Here is a 26483-nt window from a genome sequence, read left to right as displayed (position 1 = left end):
ACTGTAAGTTGACAATGATGCAAGGTACAGTATGTGTAATTCTTGCTGCGCTCGCCAGAACGGTAGCACCGTAAAACATATTAGACCCCTTCACGATAACTGCGGTACTGCTATCTTGCAGGGCAAAATGATATACTTTGCCGAAATTTCAGTAGGTAGATAATTAAATGACGTAAATGAAACAATTGACGTTACGTCATATTTCACCAAACTATGTCATTTTGCCCTGCAAAAGAGCAGTACCGCAGTTACCGTGAAGGGGTTAATTAAAAAAAAAAAAAATATATATATATATATATATATATATATATATATATATATATATATATATATATATATATATATATATATATATATATATATATGGCAGATTTCAGTCACTTATCTGTGACCTCTTTATTTGATTTTTTTTAAAAAATACTATCTGCGTAAGTTGAAACGACTGTGATATCGGCCGAATTAATGACGTTTCTCCGAACCGGAAGTAGTTGTTGTCAAGAAATACATTGATGGCGGTAAAACTGACATGGGATTAATGGGTGAAAGAGGCTGTGGTTCAGTGCTTCCGGAAATAAACTATTCGCATCTCTAAACATGAAGACTCTGTAAAGCTTGAATTTATGGTTTGCGTTTTATTGTTTGTCAAAGATGGCGATGGAAAAGCATTACACTTTGCGGGACACGCACACCCGTGCGCTCACTGCTATCGGATACAACCCGGCACGACGAGAGATCTTGATAGGGTGTGAAGGTAGGACCAACGCTGGGGGTTACTGAGTGTTGATTGCAGCTGGAATGTTTTGCACTGCAATGTTATTCATACAAAAAGAGTGTGGCTTTATTACTGTAATGATAAATATCTATACATTTGTATCTCTCGAAGACCTTTAAATAAACCTTTATAGGCCAAATAATCTCAAAGTAAAATGTGTGATGAAATCTTAACGACAACCTTATTAAGTCTCTTTGCAATTCAATATCAGATATTTATTTTTTCATATATAAGGTTTTAGTAGAAAATAGAAACAAAAAACTGTCCTACATTGCTTACCATTTTAGCAAGAAGATTATAAAGTTGTCATCAGAATTTCATTTCATGTTCTTTTCAATTCGATGAAGTAAGTGTGTTAAATTTATTACAAAAACGATGCAGAAAAATGTGCTATTTAGAGACTTTTTTAAATAAAGGGTCGAAGACGGGGACTCGAGGAGAGATGAGAATAGAAATACGACCAATATCAACATATTTTATAAAGTTACTGGATAAAGAGATAGGAGTTTGTACCAATCCATACATTGTAAATGACACAACAGACCGCTGAAAACTTGTAAACGAGTTACTGTCCTTGAATAAATAGATTCATTAAGTTTCTGGATTAAATGATTAATTCAATCAATATTATTTGTTTAATTTACAGATAGATATGGAAAGGTGAATTAGAAATCCATTATCTGTATAGCAATAAGATAAATAAAGAGGAGTGGAATATCTAATAAACTAAACACTCTAAAATTACCGGTTGTTTATAATAATTTGAGAATTCTTTGAATTTAGACTGTTGATTGCCATAATGTTACAAGTATAATGAATGAATTTAGTTCAATTATTGTTTAAAGCGAAACTTAATCTAAATGCCTTTGTCAGATCAATAAAAAAAATCACTTGCAAATGAATTATTTGTTAATGTTTAAAACAGCAGTGTTTGAAACAACACATGAAATTTGATATAAATTATATAGGGATTTGGAATCTTGCATGGCTTGACTAAACAAAATATTTATCTAACTTTCTTTCTCGTGAGATTGAAATATGTACACAGTACTTAAATTCTTTGTGTAGTTTGTCATGCTATCCTGAAGAGTGATCGTCCTTTAAATCATCTTAATATTAAAATAACAAGTCTTTAATACAGAGATTTAAAAATTTTGCAAACAAGTCATTCACTGGTGTGTAAAGAGAGTATACATTGTTTGAGTACAGCTTCCTTTAAATGACAAATAACAAAGGTCACCATTCAGGAGAAGTAAACACGGGAATGAAAACCACATGTTTACTTATGTAAAACTCCACATAAGATACAGTTACTTTGACTGTGCAGACTTTTAATGTCTTCTGAATTAGAGAAAGCTCATACACTCTGTGACACTTGGCATGGAATCGGTTAGCTTTTGTCCAACTTAATACAGCTTTTATTGCAGAAAACGATTGTAAGATTATTTGATAATATAGTAAGAAAACCTGTGGTTTTTTAGAATTCTGATACTGTCTGTTAGTAACAATATTGCATGACACATCAAAATCAAAATCATTTTATTTCATATGTCCATTACTTATAGCATTGCTCAAAAAATTATAAAAAGGAGTTAGCAATATATATCTAGTAGGCTTACAATAATTGCAATAAATATAATTACTGGTAAACATGCCCTAAACAAAACTGAAACATAATCATATAATTACTGTACAACAATTACGCCTGATTTGAAATTATTTGATACGTACGCTCTAGACTACATGTAAATCTGTTTATACAACTGTTAGATGGTGTGATCAAGTTCTGGGAAGCAGAGGCGGGGAAGCTGGTGATGACAGCATATGAACACAAAGGATGGGTGACCGACTTTCTCTTCTGGTAAGGTTACCTATTATATGAAGGTTACTTTTCTTTTAAGGAACCTTATACTTTCAATAAAGTTACTTACTCTTCTGAGGGGTGTATTCGTTTGGTCGATTGATTGGAGAACTGCAAGAGTAATCCTAATTTGCTCGTTTGCAGTATGGAGGTCTCCAGTAGATCTACATTGTCTACTTTCCAAATAGCAGGTAGACAATGGAGATATTCGGGACAAGTTCTGGAGGAAGCAAATGAATACACCCAGTAAGGTTATTTAATCTTCAGGAAGGTTTCTCACTCCTCTGGTAAGGGTAACTTATCTTCTGGTAAGTGTACATGTACTATCAACAATACATGTATTATGGAGGCTGTACATTTTCTTTCCATATAATGTTTGCCTAAATTTATGTAGTTTGATGGTTTCTGCTATAGATTCTGCAAAAGCCTATCCAGTATCTGCAATATATTTTATTTGTTGTATCACTTTTTTTTCTCCGAGCGATGCATGCTTTTTGCTAAATTTTGAGGTATCATTTTAATTGCAAAACAATTTATCACAAAACATTGAATTTTATGATATACAGTATTCCTAAATATATTATTAATCTCAAATCACAAAAAATAAAATTTGTTAAATTAAATATACATGTACCTAATTTGGAAGCAAAATGCAAAATTTACAACAGCGAAAAATTCCAGTTATATGTACATGTATTGTTACTGTTGATAAAGAAATTCCAGGTAGACAATGCAGCTTTTGGTTTTTGATTGTGAATTTTGACGATGAGGATTTAATGTTGACAGTGGACAGTAGACCTCCTGAGGTCTTATCTGTCAAAGGCTCAAAGTTTTGTGACACATGTATAAGGTTTAATGGAGATTTGTTCCCAAGAATGAAGTACGTATATGTACAACAAACAGTTTGTCTGGAATGCTAGTCAGAGACTCTCACAAATGTGGACACCTTGGGCAATAACTTAGCAGTTTAACAAGTTAATCTCTTCCCACAAATCCATTAAAGTGAAGAACCTGAAGCGAGATTACCCGGTAGCTTTACAATGAAAGGAATGAATATGACAAAACTCTAGCTGTGTATGCAATATATCAACTCAAATCTGGATAAAGAACCACAAAGCATCATAACCAAACTTAAAAATTCAATGTTAATTGGATTTAAAGTGGACTGGTCAACTTTATATACCGGTATGGGTAGCTGATCTGATTAAGAAATTAATACATTGTATCAAGTTTTAGAATGTCATTAGGACACTGGCAAATGTTTGAATAGTGAGTCCATACAGCAAGCAAATGACCATTGGCATTAACCAACAACAAATTTGTATGAAATTTAACCAAACATTTCTGTCTGAATTAACCATATAATCACAGTTTTATTAACTGGGTTTTCCAACGGAAAAATCCGGTTATTAAAATGGTGAAAATGGCGGGCGAGCGGCTGCCAAAAGGGTACCCTCATTGTACAGATAACTCCTCCTACAGTTTTCAAGATAGGAAGTTGCTCTTTTGCAGATCAATTGTACATATATCAGAGGTGTGCATCTTGCTAGGATTTTGATTTACAATGATTTTTAAAAAAAAAATATCAGCTTTTGAACTTAGTCATTTTTAGGGAAAATATTGCATATAGGGTACCCTCATTGTATGGATAACCTTTCCTACAGATCTCAAGATAGGAAGTTGTTCTTTTGCAGATTAATCGTACATATATCAGAGGTGTGCATATTACTAGGATTTTGATTTCCGATATTTATGAAAAAAATACCAGCTTTTGAACTTAGTCATTTTTTGGCAAAATATTGCATATAGGGTACCCTCATACGGATAACTCCTCCTACAGTTATCAAGATAGGAAGTTTTTCTTTTGCAGATCAATTGTACTTATATCAGAGGTGTGCATATTACTAGGATTTTGATTTCCAATAATTTATGAAAAAAATACTAGCTTTTGAACTTAGTCATTTTTTGGCAAAATATTGCTTGAGGGTACTCCATTTCACTGGATACGGATACGGATTGGATACAATTCACATAGAAGAAAACCCGGTTTGCTGTCACATTGACAGCTTTTCACTTGTTTGATATTGAGGTTCCCTTTCGAGGAGAGGGTGGGTTGGGGTTATTTTTTCCATAAACTTGATTGGCACAGTTTTACAGTATCTCATATAGCATTGTTTTAATATTTATTAACCCAGGTTCACTAGTTACAGGTAAATATTCATTTTATATTTTGTTTTGAATATTTTTAGGGCAAGTCCCAAACTGATGTTGTCAGCTGCTAATGATGGGAATATTATAGCTTGGTCCACCGGAGGAACTGTGTGTGATAAAATACCAGTATGTAAACAAAGGGAAAAACAATTAAACTATGAAAAAATAGCATATTGAAAACACATTTTACTTTTATCTTTGCTTTCTGAATTGGTAATATTTTTTTTCAGATCATCGTTGCAACCCACGGGTTTTCTATCCGTTACACTGCTTTCAAAGCATTTTCTGAAAGCAGTGTAACGGATAGAAACCCGTGAGTTCCGATGATGTTTTCAGATATGAAGTTGTGAATTTATTTTTTTTATATACCTGGTAGATATGTAAATTTGACCGGCTTTCAATGTAGATGAGTAAATTTTACACTTTTCCTTCTTTCTTTGACCCTGTACTTTTCAATGTAGATTGGTATGCCTGTGTACTGTATGGCCATTAATTACCGACGTGAGCAGTTAGTGTGTGGTGTCAATGGCAGCGTCCGTGTATACGACCTTGATGAAGGTTGGTACCAATACACTGCACTATAACTATTCTCTCTGTTCCCACTATTTCAGTTCATACGGTTATAACTTTTGTTTTATTTTATATTCAATTTTGTTCTTTTGTTTTATTTTATATTCAATTTTATTCATTCTAGACAAAGAATCTGGTCATGTCATTAACACAGAGGTTTTGTACATAGCGCGGGAGCACACAGATATTGTGCGCTGTATATTGTGCCATGAGTCAAGAATTTATTCTGCAGGGTAAGACCACGCTTAAGTAGCTTCATATTTAGTACATTTACAGAAACTTGTGAGCAAAGTTATCTGTATAGTTTTGGATTTGTGTTACAGATATGACCAGAAGATAGTGATATATGACTCCTCCTACACTCGCGACAACAGCCTGGCTCCCCTTCATCAGTAAGCAGATTTTCAATCACCATTGATTCATGTCTCCAACTCAGGATAAATGATATAGAATTCTAATTAAGCATTGCAAATATACCGGGTATATGCCATTTTAGAAGGAGTTTGTAGAAAACAAATTTAACATACAAGTACAAATATTCTCAATATACTTGTATTTTTTGTTTAATGATCAAATGAATGAGTACCATTATGAGTTTAATATTGTGTTATATACTTTAAGGCATCCAAAAGCTCATGATGCAGGAATATGTTGTATGAGGCTGGAAAAAGACCATGAAAATAATCAGTGGTGAGGCTAACTTAAAATTTGGCTGGTTATTATGAGATTGACTGTGTATACCATACAATATGCTAAAACATTTTCAACTAAAAGGCAGTCTTTGCTTGAATGATTTTTGAGTGTTCATTTGGGCCCTTTGATTTGTTTGAACTTCTGTTTAAGGTTGATGACGGGGTCTTTTGATAAGACAGTGAAGATCTGGTCCATTGATGGGAAGTTCACTCATAAACTGGACAATTTTTTGGCCACCATATCTGGGATCTGCTATGTTCCACGTAACAAGACTGTGTGGGTGGCAGGGGGGACATCCTATGCCAGTCTGTTTGACCCTAAATCAGGGGATAACGTAAGTTGATAAATACAGTAGCAGTTGTTGATTAGCTACATTATAATACATTGAAAAATGAACTAGTACTCTACAGATTATGCACACCGGTAATTATTAACACAAATGTTTTGATAAATAAATTTTCTGTAATATTTTGACATGACAAAAATTTATTCTGCACAAATGAATTCTGATTGGCAGGTGTCTGATTTCATCGGAACGTTCCAGCAACAGGAAGAAGAGAAATACCAGCTTCAGATTCTGAAGTACATCCCGGAGCTCAATGAAGTAATAGGTCAGTAGCTTGGAATTGTAAATAACAGGGAAGATCGACCTAGATTTGTACATTGCAGGGAGGACCTAGATCTTTCAATGTATTATAATCTGGAAAATTTTCTTTTTAGCATCAACAAGTAGACGACACTTAGTGGTCTGGAAATACAATCCATCAGGGTGTATCACTGCACTGAAATGTTCCAGTAATCTAGAGAGTCTGTGTTACAGTAAGTATCTGTGTTACAGTAAGTGTCTCTGTTACAGTAATCTAGAGATTCTGTGTTACAGTAAGTGTCTGTGTAATAGTATTTCAGTAATGGAGAGAGTCTGTGTTACAGAAAGTGTCTGTGTTACAGTAAGTATTTTAGTACCATAATCGAGAGAGTATGTTACCGTAAATGTCTATGTTACAGTAAGTGTCTATGTTACAGTAAGTGTCTGTGTTACAATGTCTATGTTACAGTAAGTGTCTATGTTACAGTAAGTGTCTGTGTTACAATCTCTATGTTATAGTAAGTGTCTGTGTAACAGTAAGTGTTCCAGTAGTCTAGAGGGTCTGTGTTGCAGTTTATGTTTTACAGTAAGTGTCTGTGTTACAGTAAGTACATGTATTTCAGTATTTGAGAGAGTCTGTGTTACAGTAAGAGTCTGTGTTACAATTTATGTCTGTGTTACAGTACTGTAAGTGTCCCAGTAATCTAGAGTGTTTTAAGTGTTTTTATGGTAGGGTTTTATACTTTTGTTATAATTGTTTAAGTCTCTAAGTTAACACCTAAAAGAACTTTGATGTAAAACTCTAAAATATTTACATGATCAATTATTTTAATGAAAATCTACATTATTTTGTCACCTGTAGCTAAGAAGGTTCCTATTCTGATATTTTCTGGAGACAATGAAGGTGTGATCATTAAGTGGGAAAGAATGCAGTCCAATCATTTCATGTACAGGTCAGTGTCTACGGAAGAGTTATCTCCCTCTTCATTCACTAAAACATTTCAATACTGCAGTTGACCTCAGCTTAGATAGATTGCCAGTAAACTTTATGTTTTTCCTTTTTGTTTTTGTTTTTCAGTAAAGAGCTATATCAGCTGAGTGACAACAAACTAAAGAAACAGAAGAAAGTGGGGAGTAAGGCCAGGGAGTTATTGTTGGAACAGCAGCTCAACCAGTCGCCCTCCAAGCTATACCACGACACACAGTCCTCAAAAGTAGAGGCCGCCAAACAGAAAATCAACAATGTCAGAAGTCACTACGCCTACAACAAACCACTGATACCACCGGTAAGGCCAGGGGTAGTAATTAAATTGTGTTTCTTTTAAATAATGTGGATTCCTTATTTTACGTTTAAGTACTTGCAATTTCAGAATTGTACCAAATCATGAGAATATGTATAATCACAAGCACCAAACCTTTCTATAATTCATATAGTTTGCATCGTTTGATAAATATAAGTAAGATTTTAAATTCTGTGAGGAATGTTTTTTTGCAATTTTACACAGATATTTATTTATAGTGTTTAATAGGAATCTATAGTATTTGATTATTAAGATACATGTGATCTAAATAATCTTCTGTTATCTGATATCTGTTAATATCTGACTTAATGACAGTCAGTTAATTGTTAATGTAACACAAGCTTATGCAAGCAGAGTCAGAGCACATTATGGTTGCTTCAAGCAATTATTTGATTATAGTTACTTTGAGTTTCTTTTTTTGATAGCCATCAGTTCATAACCATCCAAACACAACAATACTGAAGATAGTGTTCGTGGAGAGATTTGACTACATCATAGCTGCATCTGAAGACAGCAATATCTGTAACTACATTTCTTTTTTTTTACTACAAAAGGAGTTACTTTGATACAGTAAATGGTGATCTGACATATAAAGCAATTGTTGAAGATCTTTAATCGTTTTCTTGTTTGAATCATTTTCCATACCATTTCACTTCTCATTCATTAATTATGCATCTTTCCAATCAAGCTGTCCTCTGATTTTTTTTTTAGATGTGTGGGCGTTTGATTCTGACGCAGTGAAAGCTTTGAAGGACATGAAACCCATGGATATGGAGAAGTTGGTGGCTAAGTATAGCATATTGCTGGACCCAGACTCTGAGCTACTGCCCCAAAACAGACCCAACACCTTGGTAGGTGCCACTTGTATCTGTCAGTTTTTGATGACCCGTCCGACACACAGTTTTCATTGATCTGACACATTCATCTCCAACATGAGGCCATTTTTTTTTTTTATCAACGTCAATTATCAATTTTTTCTCAAGACTTTTCAAAAATAAATTGGGCTTGTGGGTCTTGAAAAGCAACAAAGTAAAAAGAAATTACCTTATTAGTAGTACAATACTTTTTCTAATACATTTGTAAGCAGGAGTCTTGTTATCAAATTATATACCCATGTGTGTTAATTGTTGGGGGAAAAAAACATTAAGCTATAACACTCCAACTATAATTGTAAGCCGTTCATAAGACACTCATATTGAAATTGGTTCATCCACTTAGTCCTACAAGTTCATTTCATGAAAACGAAGCACTGCATGTATGACAGTTATGTGTAATAAATAGTCAGGCATACACATTTTTGCCAGTTTTCTCTGTCTGTGTAATCTGATGCAATTTTCAAACCTCTGTAAATCTAAACTTTGTTAATCTAATCAATACAGTCCTTTTCATGCATCTATTCAGCCTTTTGTAATGCATGTATTCTACAATGCCATTTATTTTTCTCTCTTGTAATAGCATTATTTTTTTCTAAGTGTTAAAATCTGCTTATAATAATGGTATACATGTATATAAGAGTTTGCATTGTGCTTTTTAAACAATTATATGCAGCTCTTTCCATTGTGCTGTACATAAATCTGGTTTGATGTTAACAAAAGAAATGAAAGCTTAGATTATTTAGCAAGCATGAAGCTGAAATTTTGTTTTCGAAATCTTCAAATTATTCTGAACTTATTTCTCTCTCAATTTCCATTATATTTATCAAAAAAGGAAAATTTTAGTCAATTGAAAAAATTTTAAGTTGACTTCAAAAAACACAAATAAAACAGAAAAACACAAATAAAAAAAACAGAAATTTCCAGACGTCCAGATTTACGTTAACAATTTCTGATTTTGACTGAAATGAGCGTCTTGTTTATTGATAAGGAGGTTGAGACAGCTGACGAGGAGGAAGAAGAAATAAGCAGTGTTAAATCGGTACTCTCTATAACCGAGTGCAGTACTCTATTTTTTGCCATTTTTTCCTAACTTTCGTCTCCAGCTTTATTTGTTATATCAATGATTTCTATGTCTGACCCACTCAACAAGCTATCTGATCTGCTATGTACAACTCTAAATGCTTTTATTTTAAGCCCTGTTTATTATCAAATAGGATTATACTAATTTGTTTCATTCTAGAGTGTTTAGATAGATTTTCATCTTTTTTTTTTTTAGATTTCCACAGAAGTTTATAAATGCAGCTTTATAAAGATAATGTCATTTGTTCTATGCTGTATGCCTTTGATAGGATAAGGCACATCTGTTAGGCTTCAATACTTGCAAAGCAGAAAATTCTCATGGGAAAATATTTACACATGCTTTTTTATTTCACAAGAATGAGAAAACATTATATTACCACATAAAGTAGTGCTTATGTTATGCAATTAATAATATATATCACATGAATGCATATAAAGTAAATTTAAGTAGAATTTTTGTTAGATATTTCAATGAATGTCTATGTATATACATTGAAGGTTGAGCAGTGACCAAGATAGCACAGAGAGTAATGGAATTTTATAAAGTTTAGACTTGGTTTCTGGTGGTTACTTACACCTTCAGGTGAAAAGGTGGCACCAAAAAATTCATATCTTTAATATCATAGTGATTGTTCAATAATTTTATTGATATTTTAAACCTACCTAGGTCTGGGTTTATGTCTTTTTTATATTATAGTTCATATATAATTGTGTTAAAGAATATATATAAATATATTTACGAAGGTTAATGGGACAAAGGAAAGCAACCCTATTATATTGATGTTCTTCTCTGGTGTTGGATGTCTGTCTAGAGTTATCTTTCTTTGGACTGCTTTTGTAAATGGAGATTTTTGGTTTTTCTGCTCTTATTAATATTGATATAATTTTTTCTTCCAGATTAAAAAAAAAAAAATATCTTAATTTGTTATTAAAGGAGTAAATATTATAGAAAGATATTACAAGAAATGTTTCTTGTTACTTCAAATTTCATTGCATGATGATAGAAAATATCAGATAAGATATATATATATATAGATAAAGATGATTTCTCATATTGATTCAATAAAGTCAGGATCAGTCTGTAACTAAATGTAATTGTTTTTCTGACACACAGGAGAGCGATTCAGTGACCAATCGTGTGGCGGGCTTTGTCTGTAAGTTTGTGTTTGCGGAACACATGAGCTGCGTTACCAGCATGGTGGTGATCGGCAAGGAGCACGGGATGGACACGACATATCTGGTCTGTACAACAACAATAAAATGGGTTAGACGAGTAAAGTCTTATATTTTTATCTAAGTCTGTACAACTTGTCTCATGGGTTAGATGAGTGGGGCTTTATGTTTATATATAAGTCTGTACAACTTGTCTCATGGGTTAGATGTGTAGGGTCTTTTGTTTATATCTTAGTTTGTACAACTTGTCTCCAGGGTTAGATGAATGGGGCCTTATATTTATATCTTAGTCTGTACAACAACTTGTCTCCAGGGTTAGATGTGTAGGGTCTTATATTTATACCTAAGTCTGTATAACAACTTGTCTCTGGGGTTAGATGAATAAAGCCTTAGTCTGTACAATAACTTATCTGCGGGGTTAGATGAGTAGGGTCTTTTGTTTATATCTTAGTCTGTACAACTTGTCTCCAGGGTTAGATGAATGGGGCCTTATATTTATATCTTAGTCTGTACAACAACTTGTCTCCAGGGTTAGATGTGTAGGGTCTTATATTTATACCTAAGTCTGTACAACAACTTGTCGCCAGGGTTAGATGAATAAAGCCTTAGTCTGTACAATAACTTATCTGCGGGGTTAGATGAGTAGGGTCTTTTGTTTATATCTAAGTCTGTACAACTTGTCTCCAGGGTTAAATGAGTAAAGCCTTAGTCAGTACAACAACTTGTCTGCAGAGCTAGACAAGTAGAACCTTATCTTTACTATAATGGGTGGCAATCTACCAGTACTTCTTCTCTTGAGGAAGGATAGGAGAAGGAGATTAACATGATGTGTAGTGAAGATTATACTTTGACCATACATTCATATACATGTACTCTTTCTGCTAGGCTCCATTCCTTGCTAGAACCAAAACACTGAGAATATTTTCTGCACTACATCTGTTTGTCTGTTGGTCGGAATAAATGTATTATTATTGGTGCAATGAACCCCACTGTAAGAATAAAAATTACCCCCCCCCCCCCCAAACCTTTTAATCCATGTTGAATTCCATTTTTAAACACTTTGTCTGTCCGACTCCATTTCTGTATATTGTCTGAATGCTAAAACACTTGGGATTTTTTTTCACTATATGATAGTTTGTGGCCAAAAATATTATACAGTCAATCTTTGTTATCTCAAACTATATGAAACTTATTAAAAAATTAAGTGGTTGGTAATTACAAATTACTTTGACACATCCATTGTATTGGAGATATCAGTGTTCGAGATATCAAAGTTCAACTGTTTTAAAAGTTTGAAGCAGATCTGATGGGTAATTTGTTGACCAAACAGTATCCTTAATAGTTGAGTGAAATGTTGTTTATACCTCCAATTTGATTATTTAAAGTCATGCATCCTTAAGGTGGCTCACTACACCTTGAAATATTTTCTCAAATCAGCAGAAAATTACTTGATTATGAATTTAAGTCAAAAGCAAAAAAATGTGCAATTTTGGATGAAAAATTACATTTTCGAAAAAGTAATTCAGTAAACATGAACAAAAGCTCCAGGCGGATTTGAACTCATGAACTGCGGTTCAGAAGCCCAATACTTTAACCACTGAGCTACGACGATATACAACCGAATTAAACAATATAAACAATTTAACAAAACATTTAAATTGCCATCCTGTGACAGTGCCTTAAAAAGTATAAGTCTGGGTGTAGTGAGGTACCTTGAGTTAGTTGAAGGTAAGAAATTAGAAAATAAAAAAAATCATCATTTAATTTATATAATCCATTTAATAGAATTGTGCACACGTGATTAAAACATAGTTAAGCTAATGAGATGGAATTAATGAAATTGTTAATTGTATAATGAATCAATGAAAGTGAGTCAATCATGTTCAGGTCATGGAATTTTTTTCTCTGAAGAAATTTAAACATATGCAGGAATGAATGATACTATGCACAAAAGTTTAATGGAAGAAAAAATTAAGGAAACGCCCTTAGCAAGAGTGTGATGATATATTTTTGTTAAAAAAGAAATAGTTTATTTATAGAAATTGTAGGCGTGTTGGATATATCAAGCTCTAAATAGATACCTCCTAATATAACGACAGCCCTAAAGACAAAAAAAGAAGAGAGAGAGTATGACTCATACTTTGTGGAGATTATGTGAAAGTTTACCTGACACTAACAAACATAACCTAATCAGCTATGCATGAACGTGATTGACGAATGCAAACAATTTGTTTTTTGTTTTTATATTGCTCATGCATTCAAAGGTAACTATTACACTAATTTCTCATTTGCTACAAAGTACGCTGCATGAATAAATAGATGTGCTGTCATTTCTAGTGCATACAGAGAAATGCCTTTAGTGTGTAATAGTACTTCGTGATGAATTAATGATTAGGAGGGTCATTTGTTAATGACCAAACCTTTTAAGACTACTTGTCCCTTACTTATATCATTGAGTCACTATATTAAGTGACACAGGGGGAATTTTCCATGGACATATCACCAGTGGGTGCCAGGGGTTCTCAATTTGTTTTTGATTTAAAATGCATTTAATGTCCAAAAAAATCTTTAAATCATCTGATTTGTTAATTATTCTTAAATTTTAACACTTGTATTTAATTGTGGTGTCACCACCCTATACAATAACAAATAATAAGACCGTTTATGTATGTTATTTTTGTATGACCATAGCATTACGTTTTTCAATATCAGTGGCCATGAGACGCTGCATGTAGTAATAGTTGAATTTCACAACAAGATGTCCCTCTGTGGATATTGTAAGTAACAATCAGACACAATGACACGTACAAGTAGTGTCTGCAACATGATCAGCATTACATCCCCTCTTACCAAATTATAAAGATTATAGATTATATGAACAAACAACCTTCTTGATAATGTTTGTTTGAAATTTTCTGAATAACATGTTCATACTCTGACAATTCTCTACATGCACAGATCTTAGCATTGTCAGATACCCACGGTGATAGCGTCCTTTATTTATCAATAAGTGTTTTGTTAATTAAAATTTCATTGTTTTGTATATCTTGATATGTAATGAAATAAAATGTTTTTAAAAATGTAGTTCTAAATGGCATTCATAGTTAGGGCAAAAATGTCAACAGATACCCACAGATGATCACGTTTTTTACTTATCACCAGGTGATAAGTAAAATATGCAATCTCCCGTGGGTATCCAACGATGGGGCCAAATAGACACAAAGATAACTTTTAAATTAGTTCTTCAAAAGAACGATAGTATGATTGCAGAAATTGTAAAACAATCATATTTCTGAAAGTAAGACTGTCAAAACCTCCAAAATTTATAGCAAATGAGGTAAATTATTAATAAACCCTTAAGTTTTTAGCTCACCTGAACCGAAGGTTCAAGTGAGCTTTTCTGATCACCCGTTGTCCGTCATCCGTCCGTCCGTCCGTCCGTCTGTCTGTCTGTCCGTCCGTCTGTAAACTTTTCACATTTTCAACTTCTTCTCAAAAACCACTGGGCCAAATTTAACCAAATTTGGTACAAAGCATCCTTATGGAAAGGGGGTTATAAATTGTAAAAATAAAGGGCACAGCCCTTTTCAGAAGGGAGATAATTGCGAAACAGTAAGTATAGGGTGCATGTCTTTAAAAATCTTCTTCTCAAGAACCACTGCACCAGAAATGCCAATATTTACACAAAAGCTTGTATATATAGTGAAGATTCTAAATTGTAAAAATCGTGACCCTCGGACCAAAACTGGGGCCCCAGGCGGGGTTCAAAGTTTAACATAGAAATACATAGGAAAATGTTTTAAAAATCTTCTTCTCAAGAACCACTGCACCAGAAATGCCAATATTTACACAAAAACTTGTATATATAGTGAAGATTCTAAATTGTAAAAATCGTGACCCTCGGACCAAAACTGGGGCCCCAGGCGGGGTTCAAAGTTTAACATAGAAATACATAGGAAAATTTTTAAAAAATCTTCTTCTCAAGAACCACTGCACCAGAAATGCCAATATTTACACATAAGCTTGTATACATAGTGAAGATTCTAAATTGTAAAAATCGTGACCCTCGGACCAAAACTGGGGCCCCAGGCGGGGTTCAAATTTAACATAGATATACCTTAGGAAAATTTTTAAAAAATCTTCTTCTCAAGAACCACTGCACCAGAAATGCCAATATTTACACAAAAGCTTGTATATATAGTGAAGATTCTAAATTGTAACAATCGTGACCCTCGGACCAAAACTGGGGCCCCAGACGGGGTTCAAAGTTTAACATAGATATACCTTAGGAAAATGTTTAAAAAATCTTCTTCTCAAGAACCACTGCACCAGAAATGCCAATATTTACACAAAAGCTTGTATGTATAATGAAGATTCTAAATTGTAGAAATCGTGACCCTCAAATCAAAACTGCAGCCCCAGGCGGGGTTCAAAGTTTAACATAGAACTACATATGAAAAATGTTTAAAAATTTTCTTCTCAAAAACCACTTCACCAAAAATGCCAATACATACACAAACGGTTGTATATATAGTGAAGATTGTAAAAATCGTGACCCCTGAACAAAAAGTGGGGCCCCAGTAGGGGTTTAGATTTTAACATATATAGGAAAATGTTTTAAAATCTTCTTCTCAAGAACTATAGTGCAACTGTTTGGGATATTACTATGCATACATGTACATCCTTAAATAATGTAGATTCAAAAAATTGTAACTCCTGGACAATTGATGGGCACCAAGAGGGGTTCAAAATTTAAACATTTTAAAAAACATAAAGGAAAAGTTTAAAAATTTTCTTCTCAAGAACTACAATGTTTTAGTTTGTGGAATTTCTATGCCTTCGCTCATATAGATTCCTAATTGGTAAAATCGTGACCCCAGGACCAATACTGGGGCCCCAAGATGGGGTCAAAGTTTATTATAGAAATATAAAGGTAACGTTAAAATATCTTCTTCTCGAGAACTACAATGCCTCAGTTTGTGAGATTACTATCATGCATACAACCTTGGATAATGAAGGTTCGACAGTTTTAAAATAGTGACCCCTGGACTAATACTAGGGACCCAAGATGGGTTTAAAGTTAAATGTAGAAGTACCGGTATATATGGAAAATGTTTAAAAATCTTCTTTTCGAGAACTACAATGCATCAATTTGTCAGATAACTACGTAAGCACCCTCAAATAGTGTAGATTCGAAATTATAAAAGCTGTGACCTCAATCTAATACTGGGGCCCCAAGAGGTGTTCAAAGTTTAGCATAGAAATATAGAGGGAAAATGTTGAAAAATCTTTTTCTAGGGAACTATAATGCTTCAGCTTGTGAGATAACTATGCAAGCATCTTTAAATAATGTAGATTCCAAATAATTAAAACTTTAGCCCTGGACTAATACTGTGGCCCCAAGAGGGGTTCAAAGTTTAACATAGAAAGATATATTGAAAATGTTTTTAAAAAGTTTTTCTCGAGAACTATAATGCTACAGTTTCTGAGATTATTATGCAAGGATCCTCAAATTGTGTAAACTCTAATGTAGTGAAACCAAGAGTTATCTTTCTTGATGTTCTGTACAGTCTGAGAGTTATTTCTCTTGAAGTGGAACTCTGCTACGTTCAGTTTTTCAGGTTGTGTACGTGCGGTCCTACCGCAGTGCTACACATTTTCATTCCTATGTTACTGTTTATGTTGTTCAAGCCAACCATAAACCTCGGACCATAACTGGGTCCCCAGAAAGGGGTTCAATGTTTAAAATAGAAAAAGCATATGCTACGAAATGTAATGTTACAAGGAACTGCTGTTCAGGTGAGCGATGTGGCCCATGGGCCTCTTGTTTAATTTATTTGAATTTCTTTCTCCTTTGTACAGCTGAGTGGAGGCTGGGATAAGAGAATCTGTATCTGGGATCTGGAGAAGGGAACGTAAGTAACAGGAGTAGGAGTTGAAGGGATTACATTCCTATTAGCACTCTACTGTCATGGGATTTTATTCCTTAACTACTAGTATTTGATTGATGATAGATTGTTTGGAATATAATTAATTTTATGATAGAAATACTCTGTTAGACTTAGACACGGAATTCTCGGTTGATGCATGTGGAATGATTTTATCAGGAGCTTGCTGTTCTATTTTTAGATTGGAAGGGACTTTCCGGAACACAGCCCCTGGTGCTTCCTATGAGAGTTTGGAGTTCGCCTGTGATGGGGTCATTCTGGACATGGACTACTCACCCAAACAGTGAGTGCCTGTACTCTCAAAATGAACAAGTCAAAGATAAACTGAGGTTTTGTTTAAAATAATTTGATGAACTTTTGACATGTAACATACTCAGTAGTTTAAAATGAAATACATTTTGATATTTTAATTGAGTTTCCTCGTCTTAATACAGTATGTTTTTAGTGATCAGTATGTTGCTAGACTTTAATTTTCTTACTGATAGACCTACTGTTGGATCTCCAAGTTTACTCTTTAACTTCGGCAATATCTCCTTACTTATAAACAATGTTGTAAATTTTCTTTCTTAGCAAAGAATTTGCCTACGCTTCCAGTGATAAGATGGTATATATAAGAAAATTTTCCACTAATGGTGCTAAAATGACCTTGGTCAACACATTGCAAGGTCATGAGGGTGAGGTCACCTGTGTACGCTGGAACATCCATGGCAAAGGATCGTGGGTAACGGGATCTGAGGACGGAACCATTAGAATTTGGGTCAGTTCTAATTAATGATATCAATGTTGTGATAATTACAGTCTGTCTGTTCGTCTGTCTGTGTGTCCATCAGGGATCAATGACCAAAGCATATTTTCTCACCCCTTGGCCCAGTCTGGCTTATACTTCACCCACAGAGTGCCTTTAAGTAAAGGAACTGCAGTGGTTGTGAACTATGTTTCAAGGTCTAGGGTTAAGGTCAAAGCAGAATTATATGAAAAATTCTTGTCAAGGGAGCATATATTCTCTCCCTTTTGTCCAATCTGGCTCATACATTACCCACATGGTGCCTGTGATCAGAAAGTATGCAATGACCTTGGATGGTGTTTGTACGTGAAGTGTTAAAGTCATATTGGATCACACAAAATCCTTTAAACAGCATATATACTCTTCACTTTGAAATGTTTTTCATCCTATTGTCCATTAGTTAAGCAGGGCCCTTTGATCAGGTCACCATTTTAATGTTGTCTAGTTATTTCTCACTTAGGGTTTATATCTTTTAAGGAAAGCACAGTATGATGTTACAGTATCTGAGCCCAAACTCTACCTCATAAAACCATGTGTTAACCATGTGGCCTTGACACCTGCTGTGACCTTGACTCTCAGCCCTGACCACCTGACTGTCCCCCACTGCGACATTTCTACTCATCCTTCTTCATTATCAGCTTGCATAAAACACCCACAAAGAAAGCCTGCATGTGTCTAAACAATGCATATGATAAATACATTTTCACAGTAATTAACAACTCTCTTTGATCTTTCTTTCTTACTAGTTCTCACACAAAACTTGAACATAACATGCATGTATATCTGGGGGGGGGGGGGTAACTAAGTCACAAAATTGTGAAAAAAATCTTAGATACCTGAGCTTTTTAATATGCCACAGTCTCTTTTGTGATTTAAAAAGTTTCAATTAACCATCAAAGATATGGAATAATTAAACTACAGTATGCTCATATATAATAGTTTAAAGCAATGTTTCTTTATGTTTTTTACCCTTAATATCTCAGTTTCTTGGATTTTAGTTAGAGATAACAAGAATTGACTTTACATAGATAAACAACATACATTGATTATACATGTTGGTTTAATATTGACTTCCTTAGTAAGACATCCCGCTATAACACATACACATGGACCTATTATCTACCGGTATACTGCTATATAAAAATAATAGACTCAGATTTTTGGGCTTTAATACTGAGAAATCGGAAGAGTGCTGTCTTTTGTTTTATATATTCTAAACACAATTGGTACTTGAAGATTACCTATGTTTTTATTTTTTCTTAAACAAGCTTCGCTTATTAAATATCAACGAAAATTCCTTTAAAAATTCCGGAAATCATCTGGATTTTACAATCTTGCGCATGTGCATTACATTCACGCTAAATCATGGGAGGCTCTTTAGTTTATGTTTGCACAATATCACATTTGCATAGATTAACTCAGAATCGATAATACAAATGCGTGTAAATTTTCATTGGAAATTTGCTATATATATTCTGTTCATCAAATAAATGTAACTCTAACTCAGTGCATTTAATATGAAAAATACAGAGAGTTGCGAATGTCAACATGGTTTGTAATGAATGATTTGACTGTAATTTTCAATGCAGTTTCATTAATTTTCCCCAAAATCGTTTCTGAGCGATTCTGCAATTTTCTGCTACATTACGGGTATATGGGAGGCATTTAAACTGTGGTGAAAGCCTGTCTCGAGACACAGTTTCATTATTCTAACAAAACAGAATGTAGTGAAATTAATTTATAGCATTATTGTAGGCTTAAATCCTGGTTATCTATTTCCCTCAGCGTTAGCAACACACTTAGCAATGGGAAACACTATATAAATAGTGTCTGTTTGGGAGGGTAACTGTTGAAATTGACATTCCAAGAAAACTATTGTCAACCAACGCGAAGCTGAGTTTGACAATGGTTTTCGAGGGGTGTCAATTTCAAAAGTTACCCTCCCAAACAGACACTATTTATTTTATTATACTGAATGTCTGAATTTTAGAGAAAATTTTACTGCTTTTTTATAGAAATGAAGTGAATTCTACGGCTAACCGTATGCGCATAATTTACGCGCATGTAGCAATTCGTTGTGTTACCCGTTGCCAAGTGTGTTGCTAACACAGAGGGTAATAGAATGGATTACCAACTGCATCTAAACCAATCAGATTTCAGTATTTAACATGAGAGTATAATAAAACGAATTGTTACATGCGCATAAATTATGCGCGTAACGTCATTTCTGTATAAAAGCAGTAAACAATTCACTAAAATTAAGACATTCAGTATAATAAAATAAATAGTGCCTGTTTGGGAGGATAACAGTTGAAATTGACACCCCTCAAAAACCATTGTCAACCTCCGCTTCGCGTCAGTTGACATTGGTTTCCTTGGGGTGTCTATTTCAACTGTTACCCTCCCAAACAGGCATTATTTCTATAGCTTTGATGTATCTATTTTGTAAATTTCCGATATCATATGCAATGTCAACCTGTGCACACACGGGTCAAAGTCAAGTATTGTTAAAAGATATTCTTGTCACATATTATCCTAGCAAAATTTTCTTTATTTTTTACAAATAGCCACAACTTTATTTCATGATTTCGCCAGCTTACATGTGATTGATAATTGCGCTGCTAAAATATGAATACGTTCTTATGTTCTGAGTTTTATTATTTAAAATATCAAAAAATGTTGGACCTTCATGTCTTCATTTGTGTACTTGAAGCATGCAGTATTTTTTTTTTTTAACCAGATTCATAAATTTTGACCTAAAATTTTAAAACAATCTTATATTAGTTCAAAGAGGGCAAATTCAATGATTAATTAATCTGTTTACTTTGTTTAGTCTGGAAGTGGCCTCAATGAATGCGAGCAAATTCTGGCTGCACAGGGAGGAGTTTGTTGCATGTGTATAGACAAGCTGAATGGAAGCATTGTAGCTGGTATACAGAACACCATCAGGTAAGTACGATTGTACCGTACATCCTGTGTCATTCTATGGTCAATGTGACGGCCAAACTTCATTAACCAATCACCATGAAGTCGCCTTCTGACCGCACTTTGTCCAGTGATAAAGCATTCTTTTTATTGCGAATACAATGCGTATGTGGTTGCATGAAGTATGTCACTGAGCATGTTACATAGAGATACCTGATTCGTGTGGTGTCTAGTGGACATTAACATTTCGGAAATATTTTCATTGGTTCACAAAACATGTACAAATATTTCTTTGTAGAATGCCTGTGTAGGTAGAATAAGAAGGAAAACCTGTATGTTTTCTGGGAAACCATAAAAACAGTGTCCAGCTCTTGTAACCAAGGGGAAAACATTTCCTACACTGTATCACCTTTGTACAGAGGAGTTTTATAAAAGAAGTACTTTTAATTCCTCTAGAACCTGTTTATGAATGCCAGACAGAATATCATCATCCTAATTACTGCACTTTTAACTTGTGTAGGTAAACAAATTCCTAAGGCATTTTCAGCGACCATTTCGTATCAAATTTTTTTTTGTCAAAGCAAATACCTGTACAAGGGGTTTTGGTAGATGTATCATTGTGTCCTGAGTAGACATGTCAGGTTATAAATTGCTTGACATATATTTACGAGACATAAATGAGGTCTTATAATTACTTGTCATGAACTGGAATGTTTTTACAATGTTCTTTAAAATGTTTGTAAAAAAGGGCAATGAAGACTTAATTACAAGTCATTACATTTAGTGTAAGCATCAAAATTTTGTTTTTTAGCTAAAATAGCATTTTGCAAATTTGTAATACTGTTTTTTTCCAGCTATAATCACTTGATTTACTGTATATCAGGTTTTTTCTGCGTCATGTTTTTTCCGCGATTCAGAACCTAGAACGGTATATAAAATTTATGCGAATCAAATTTTCACTGTTTCAAAGCCATAGTGAAAATATAATTCAAGATTGTTTAAACCTGTGAAGTAAGAGGGTTAACGTATTTGAATTGCATTTCTTTATAATGAAAAATCGGACAATTAAACCATTTACACCATTTCCTTAATGTTAAATGATTACCGATTATTATTTTCAGAGACGCAAACAGTCATATTAGATAAAAGATCATGTACCGTTACATAGACCAGTAGTTCAGGTATAATTAGACATCGGTTTACGCAAGAAATGAACATTTTAATAGCTTGTCAATATATTATTAAATAAACTACGAGGCTTACATACTTGTTATCTTGCGCTTGTCCTCCGATCCCGCAATTTCTACCTCTAAACTTACTGAACACAGTTCATTTTACTTTTACATACCTGTTTACTTTTACATACCTGTTTACTTTTACATACCTGTTTACTTTTACATACCTGTTTACTTCTTAAGGAAAGAGAGGAACAACACTTTGTATCAAATTTACACTGATATATTTTCTGCGATTTGGAAGTTGTCGCGAACAAAGCGGAAATTGGATACATGCGGAAAAAACCTGATATACGGTATTATCAATATGAAGGGTTGTTTACTATTACAGGATGTTTGACAATAAACATTAACATTTAATTTAATGGTCTGTAGCAAGCTTTGTTGAAATTTGTAGTTTGTCATTTAGTTCATGGTATTAAAGTAAAACAACTATTGTATGTATGCCTTGTATGGTGTATCATTTGGTTACAAGGTACATGTATATGGCTGTGTACATCATTGTTTGGTTCATGAACATTTTTGTTTGGTTCATGGTCTGTATCCAAGCTTATTTAATGTCATAGGGTATATGGCTGTGAACATCATTGGTTGGTTCATGAACATCATTGTTTGGTTCATGATCTGTATCCAAGTTTATTTACTGTTACAGGATATATGGCTGTGAACATCATTGGTTGGTTCATGAACATCATTGGTTGGTTCATGAACATCATTGTTTGGTTCATGGTCTGTAGTCTAGCTTATTTACCGGTACTGTTACAGGGTATATGGCTGTGAACGTCAGTGGTTGGTTCATGAACATCATTGTTTGGTTCATGGTCTGTATCCAAGCTTATTTACTGTTACAGGATATATGGCTGTGAACATCATTGGTTGGTTCATGAACATCATTGTTTGGTTCATGAACATCATTGTTTGGTTCATGGTCTGTAGTCTAGCTTATTTACCGGTACTGTTACAGGGTATATGGCTGTGAACGTCAGTGGTTGGTTCATGAACATCATTGTTTGGTTCATGGTCTGTATCCAAGCTTATTTACTGTTACAGGATATATGGCTGTGAACATCATTGGTTGGTTCATGAACATCATTGTTTGGTTCATGGTCTGTAGTCTAGCTTATTTATCGTTTACTGTTACTGACTGACTATAGAAATATATCCGGCTGATAATTTCATAGACGGCTTGGCTTCACCTTGCCATCTATGAGATTGATTAACCCGATATATTTCTATAGTCAACCAGTAACAAACCTAATAAGTACCATAATAGTAGCCAGGTGTGTTGTTTGTTACAAGGTTGGAGATTGTTAACATATCATTTGGCTCATGGTCTAAAGCCAAGTGTCTTTATACTCAGATTGTAAATGGCTGTAAACTTTATTGTTTGATTTATGATTTTTTAGCCAGGTTCATTTACTGTTACAGGGTATATGACTGTGAACATTACCGCTTGGTCCAGACTAATGTTGGTCACATAGATGCTGTCAGAAGTATCATCCACATTCCAGAAAGAAATCAGGTAAAGTTTGTGAACTTTGAAGACAGAAAGAGGAATGGTTTGATAACACTTTTATTTGTATTGAATTAAATATGCAAAATGAAACACATTTAACAAATATCCATTTAATCCCTACAGACTCTTATGGTTAGTTAAAGACAAAGGTCAGAAGTTATGGCCTTGACCTTTTATACACTCTTCTTTTTATGCTTGACCTTTTTCCTTGTAGTATGTCTCCTGTTCCTGGGACCAAACTATCAGAGTTTGGAATGCCTGGAAAAAACCAAAGAGAAGGGTGATTCCAAAGAATGATAACAAACATATGACCTTGAACTCTGGAGATGGTGATAAGCCAACCACCTCAGGATCAGAGAAAAAAGTGGCGTTTTCTGACATTGATGGCGAAGAAGAGATGGCAAAGATTCCTGAAGAAGATGAAGAGGATTTACAGGTTGAAGAGGTGTGATTCTTCATCATCAACATGTGTGCCATAATCTTATTGTGATAACAGATCCTGCTGCATGTAAAGAAGTTAATTTAATTTAATCATGCCAAAATTTGACTTAAAGGGCTTTAAATCTGTGATTCTGTCTTCATTTGAATGCTAAAAATTGATTGTACAACTTATGTCAGGCAAAGCAGTCTTTTAAGATCAATGTGTTTTATGTATCATATACTTGTGTACTTTTCATTTTACGTTTTTATTACCTCCAGGGTTGAAGGGCTTCTGAGATGAAAATTAGTTTGTAAACATCATCTTCTTTTATATGCTATCAAAGAGTATTTTATTTACATACAAAGTCTTTATTTTATAATTTCTATGTATAGAAGCACTTTTTATTCATTTTTTACATTTCATAGTTCTATATATATATGTTATGTACATTGTACAATTTTTTTTATCAATATGTATAGTCTCGAATATATTTTTGTCCAGAAGTAACTCTGAGTAAGCCGGCGGTATTTGTGCGTTTTCCCACACCTGTCTCTAGTCAGTGTGACACGGGCTCTTGGATTTTGTGAGCTCCTCTTGTACAGACTGTGTGTTCACATATTGTCCATACTTGTTTCCAACTAGTTCACCGTTCCACTAATATGTTATAAATAACTTAAAAGGAGGTATTTCTTAGACATAGATTCCTGAGGAGTTGTGTTGGTTTTTGTGTGTTTTCACTGCCTATTGTCAGTTCTGTCTCCTCTTGTTCCAAGAATTAATGGCCTGCTATAAAAGTTTTCTCAGGTAGAATGGTATATATGGAGTAAAGAACTTTTTATGATGATTTCTCACATATACAAACAGTAAGAAACCAACAAAAATAGAAATTTGTTAATTATCTTGATATACGGCATGCTGTTGCTATTGAATTGGTAGTTAGGTGCAGAAATATCTTTCATTACGTATATAAGAATTTGGGGACAGTTTGTGACTGTCGTATTCCTTTCAGATTATTGTAATTAATTCAAATATTTACGATAATAGCGTAAGTCTGCACCACAGTGATGTAATTCATCCAGTTTGCGCTAGAGTAGTTCAGTGTTTGGAATCGGTTTTATGTGATTGCCATTTTCATGCATTTCTTGACTTTATTTTTTTTTGTATGTTCCTTTATTTAGATGATGAATGTGTTTATACTTAGAAATACTTTAAAAAGGTATTGATGGCTGACAGATTTTAAAAGAAGTGGATTCTTTTCAGTTGAGACTATCCTTAATTAAAGCAATACCCAAATTTACAAAATGATTATATGGGTTAAAAATAAACTGAATGTGATGAAGATCAGTGTGCCAAAACTTTAACCATGACCATCAACATTTATCAGGGTTGTGAATTGTGAACTTAACACACATTTTTGTTACATTGTGAATCTGTTACTGGTGCATCCGTCCTCTAATGTGCATCTATGATAGTCTTTGAAGAGAAAAAAGTGTCTTATTGATTGATACAAAGAACATATACATGTATATCAATCCTTGAATAATTATTCTGAATGTTTATTTTGTGCAATTTTTGCTTTCATTAAAATTTATATGATGTCATAGTTTTCTTCTTTTTGTTAGTTTTATAAATTTGATATTAGTCACTTATTCCTGGGTTTCAGCTCACCTGAACAGAAGGTTAAAGTGAGCTGTATCTAAATTAACTTGTTTCATTGTTATCTCCTGGTCTAAAATCACTGCATTTCACCCAAATTTATCACATATCACCCTAAGGAGGGGCCAAAATGGAAGTTAAAAAACAGAAATAATATGAAGCCATCTCTTCTGTAGAACATAAGGATGAAATATCTTGGTTTTTGATTATTGAATAAAGCTAGTAACATGAATGTGTTAAGTTTGTTTGAAAAATGAATTACCCCTTAGATAATCTTTATATACTTACAGTAAAGATAGTTCCCTCTTGTATCATAGGTATATGTATCGTTGGTTGTTGGGGTTTTTTTACTCTGTCTTACAATTGTATCTATAATGAACTTAATTCTTCCATTTAAACTGTTAAACCTTTGAAAGAAATTGATAACACATATTGGGTTAATGTGTGGATTTTGATCAAATATATCAAACTGGGATGTATCAAATCTTCCTGTTTGTGCGCCATAAAGAGAATATGTGTTTGTTCCTTATGCATTGATGTATATAAATAAATGTGTACCCGGTATATACAACTACCGTGGGTATTGATCTTCTGAACTGTTGACCTGGCCAGTTAGTGGGGAGATATGAGTACAGACCTGCTGGTATACACTGAGCCACACGCCCTAATCCGCATTAATCCTGTTAATCCCACGCCGGGTGTCAAGCAGCTGGTAGGTGATGCAGATAGATTTTATACAGAGTACATAGGTCTATATGTAGTTTTTATTTGACACAGTGGGAGACTTTGAAGTGTAGTCATACATGTTCACGTAGCTAAGAATTTTGGTTGTTGGGAAGGAGGGGGGGGGGGGGGTATTCAAGCTCACTTCAGGAA

The 26483-nt window shown here is 33.9% G+C and overlaps 1 protein-coding gene across 2 annotated transcripts; it reads left to right on the top strand.

The window, feature by feature from the left end:
• Positions 1-475: 475 nt before the first annotated feature.
• Positions 476-25552, top strand: LOC105335121 (uncharacterized WD repeat-containing protein alr3466). Of its 2 annotated transcripts, XM_066088537.1 has the most exons (22): positions 476-751; positions 2543-2633; positions 4883-4970; positions 5306-5402; positions 5539-5647; positions 5738-5806; positions 6036-6104; positions 6258-6441; positions 6625-6718; positions 6828-6926; positions 7556-7646; positions 7772-7979; positions 8420-8516; positions 8706-8845; positions 9858-9908; positions 11064-11189; positions 16985-17037; positions 17252-17353; positions 17641-17827; positions 20688-20803; positions 23443-23536; positions 23745-25552. In XM_066088537.1, the coding sequence occupies exons 1-22, from the start codon at positions 649-651 to the stop codon at positions 23979-23981; spliced, it is 2505 nt and encodes an 834-aa protein (XP_065944609.1). In that variant the 5' UTR covers positions 476-648; the 3' UTR covers positions 23982-25552. The 2 variants fall into 2 exon arrangements, with proteins under 2 accessions (XP_065944609.1, XP_065944610.1); XM_066088538.1 differs by lacking the exon at positions 9858-9908 and having other exon boundaries at positions 477-751.
• The last annotated feature ends 931 nt before the right edge of the window (positions 25553-26483 follow it).

This window comes from Magallana gigas, chromosome 6 (assembly GCF_963853765.1).
Source record: "Magallana gigas chromosome 6, xbMagGiga1.1, whole genome shotgun sequence".
Lineage (NCBI taxonomy): Eukaryota > Metazoa > Mollusca > Bivalvia > Ostreida > Ostreidae > Magallana > Magallana gigas.
The sequence above is the reverse complement of the archived record's forward strand: the minus strand, read 5'-3'. Positions and strand labels throughout refer to the sequence as shown.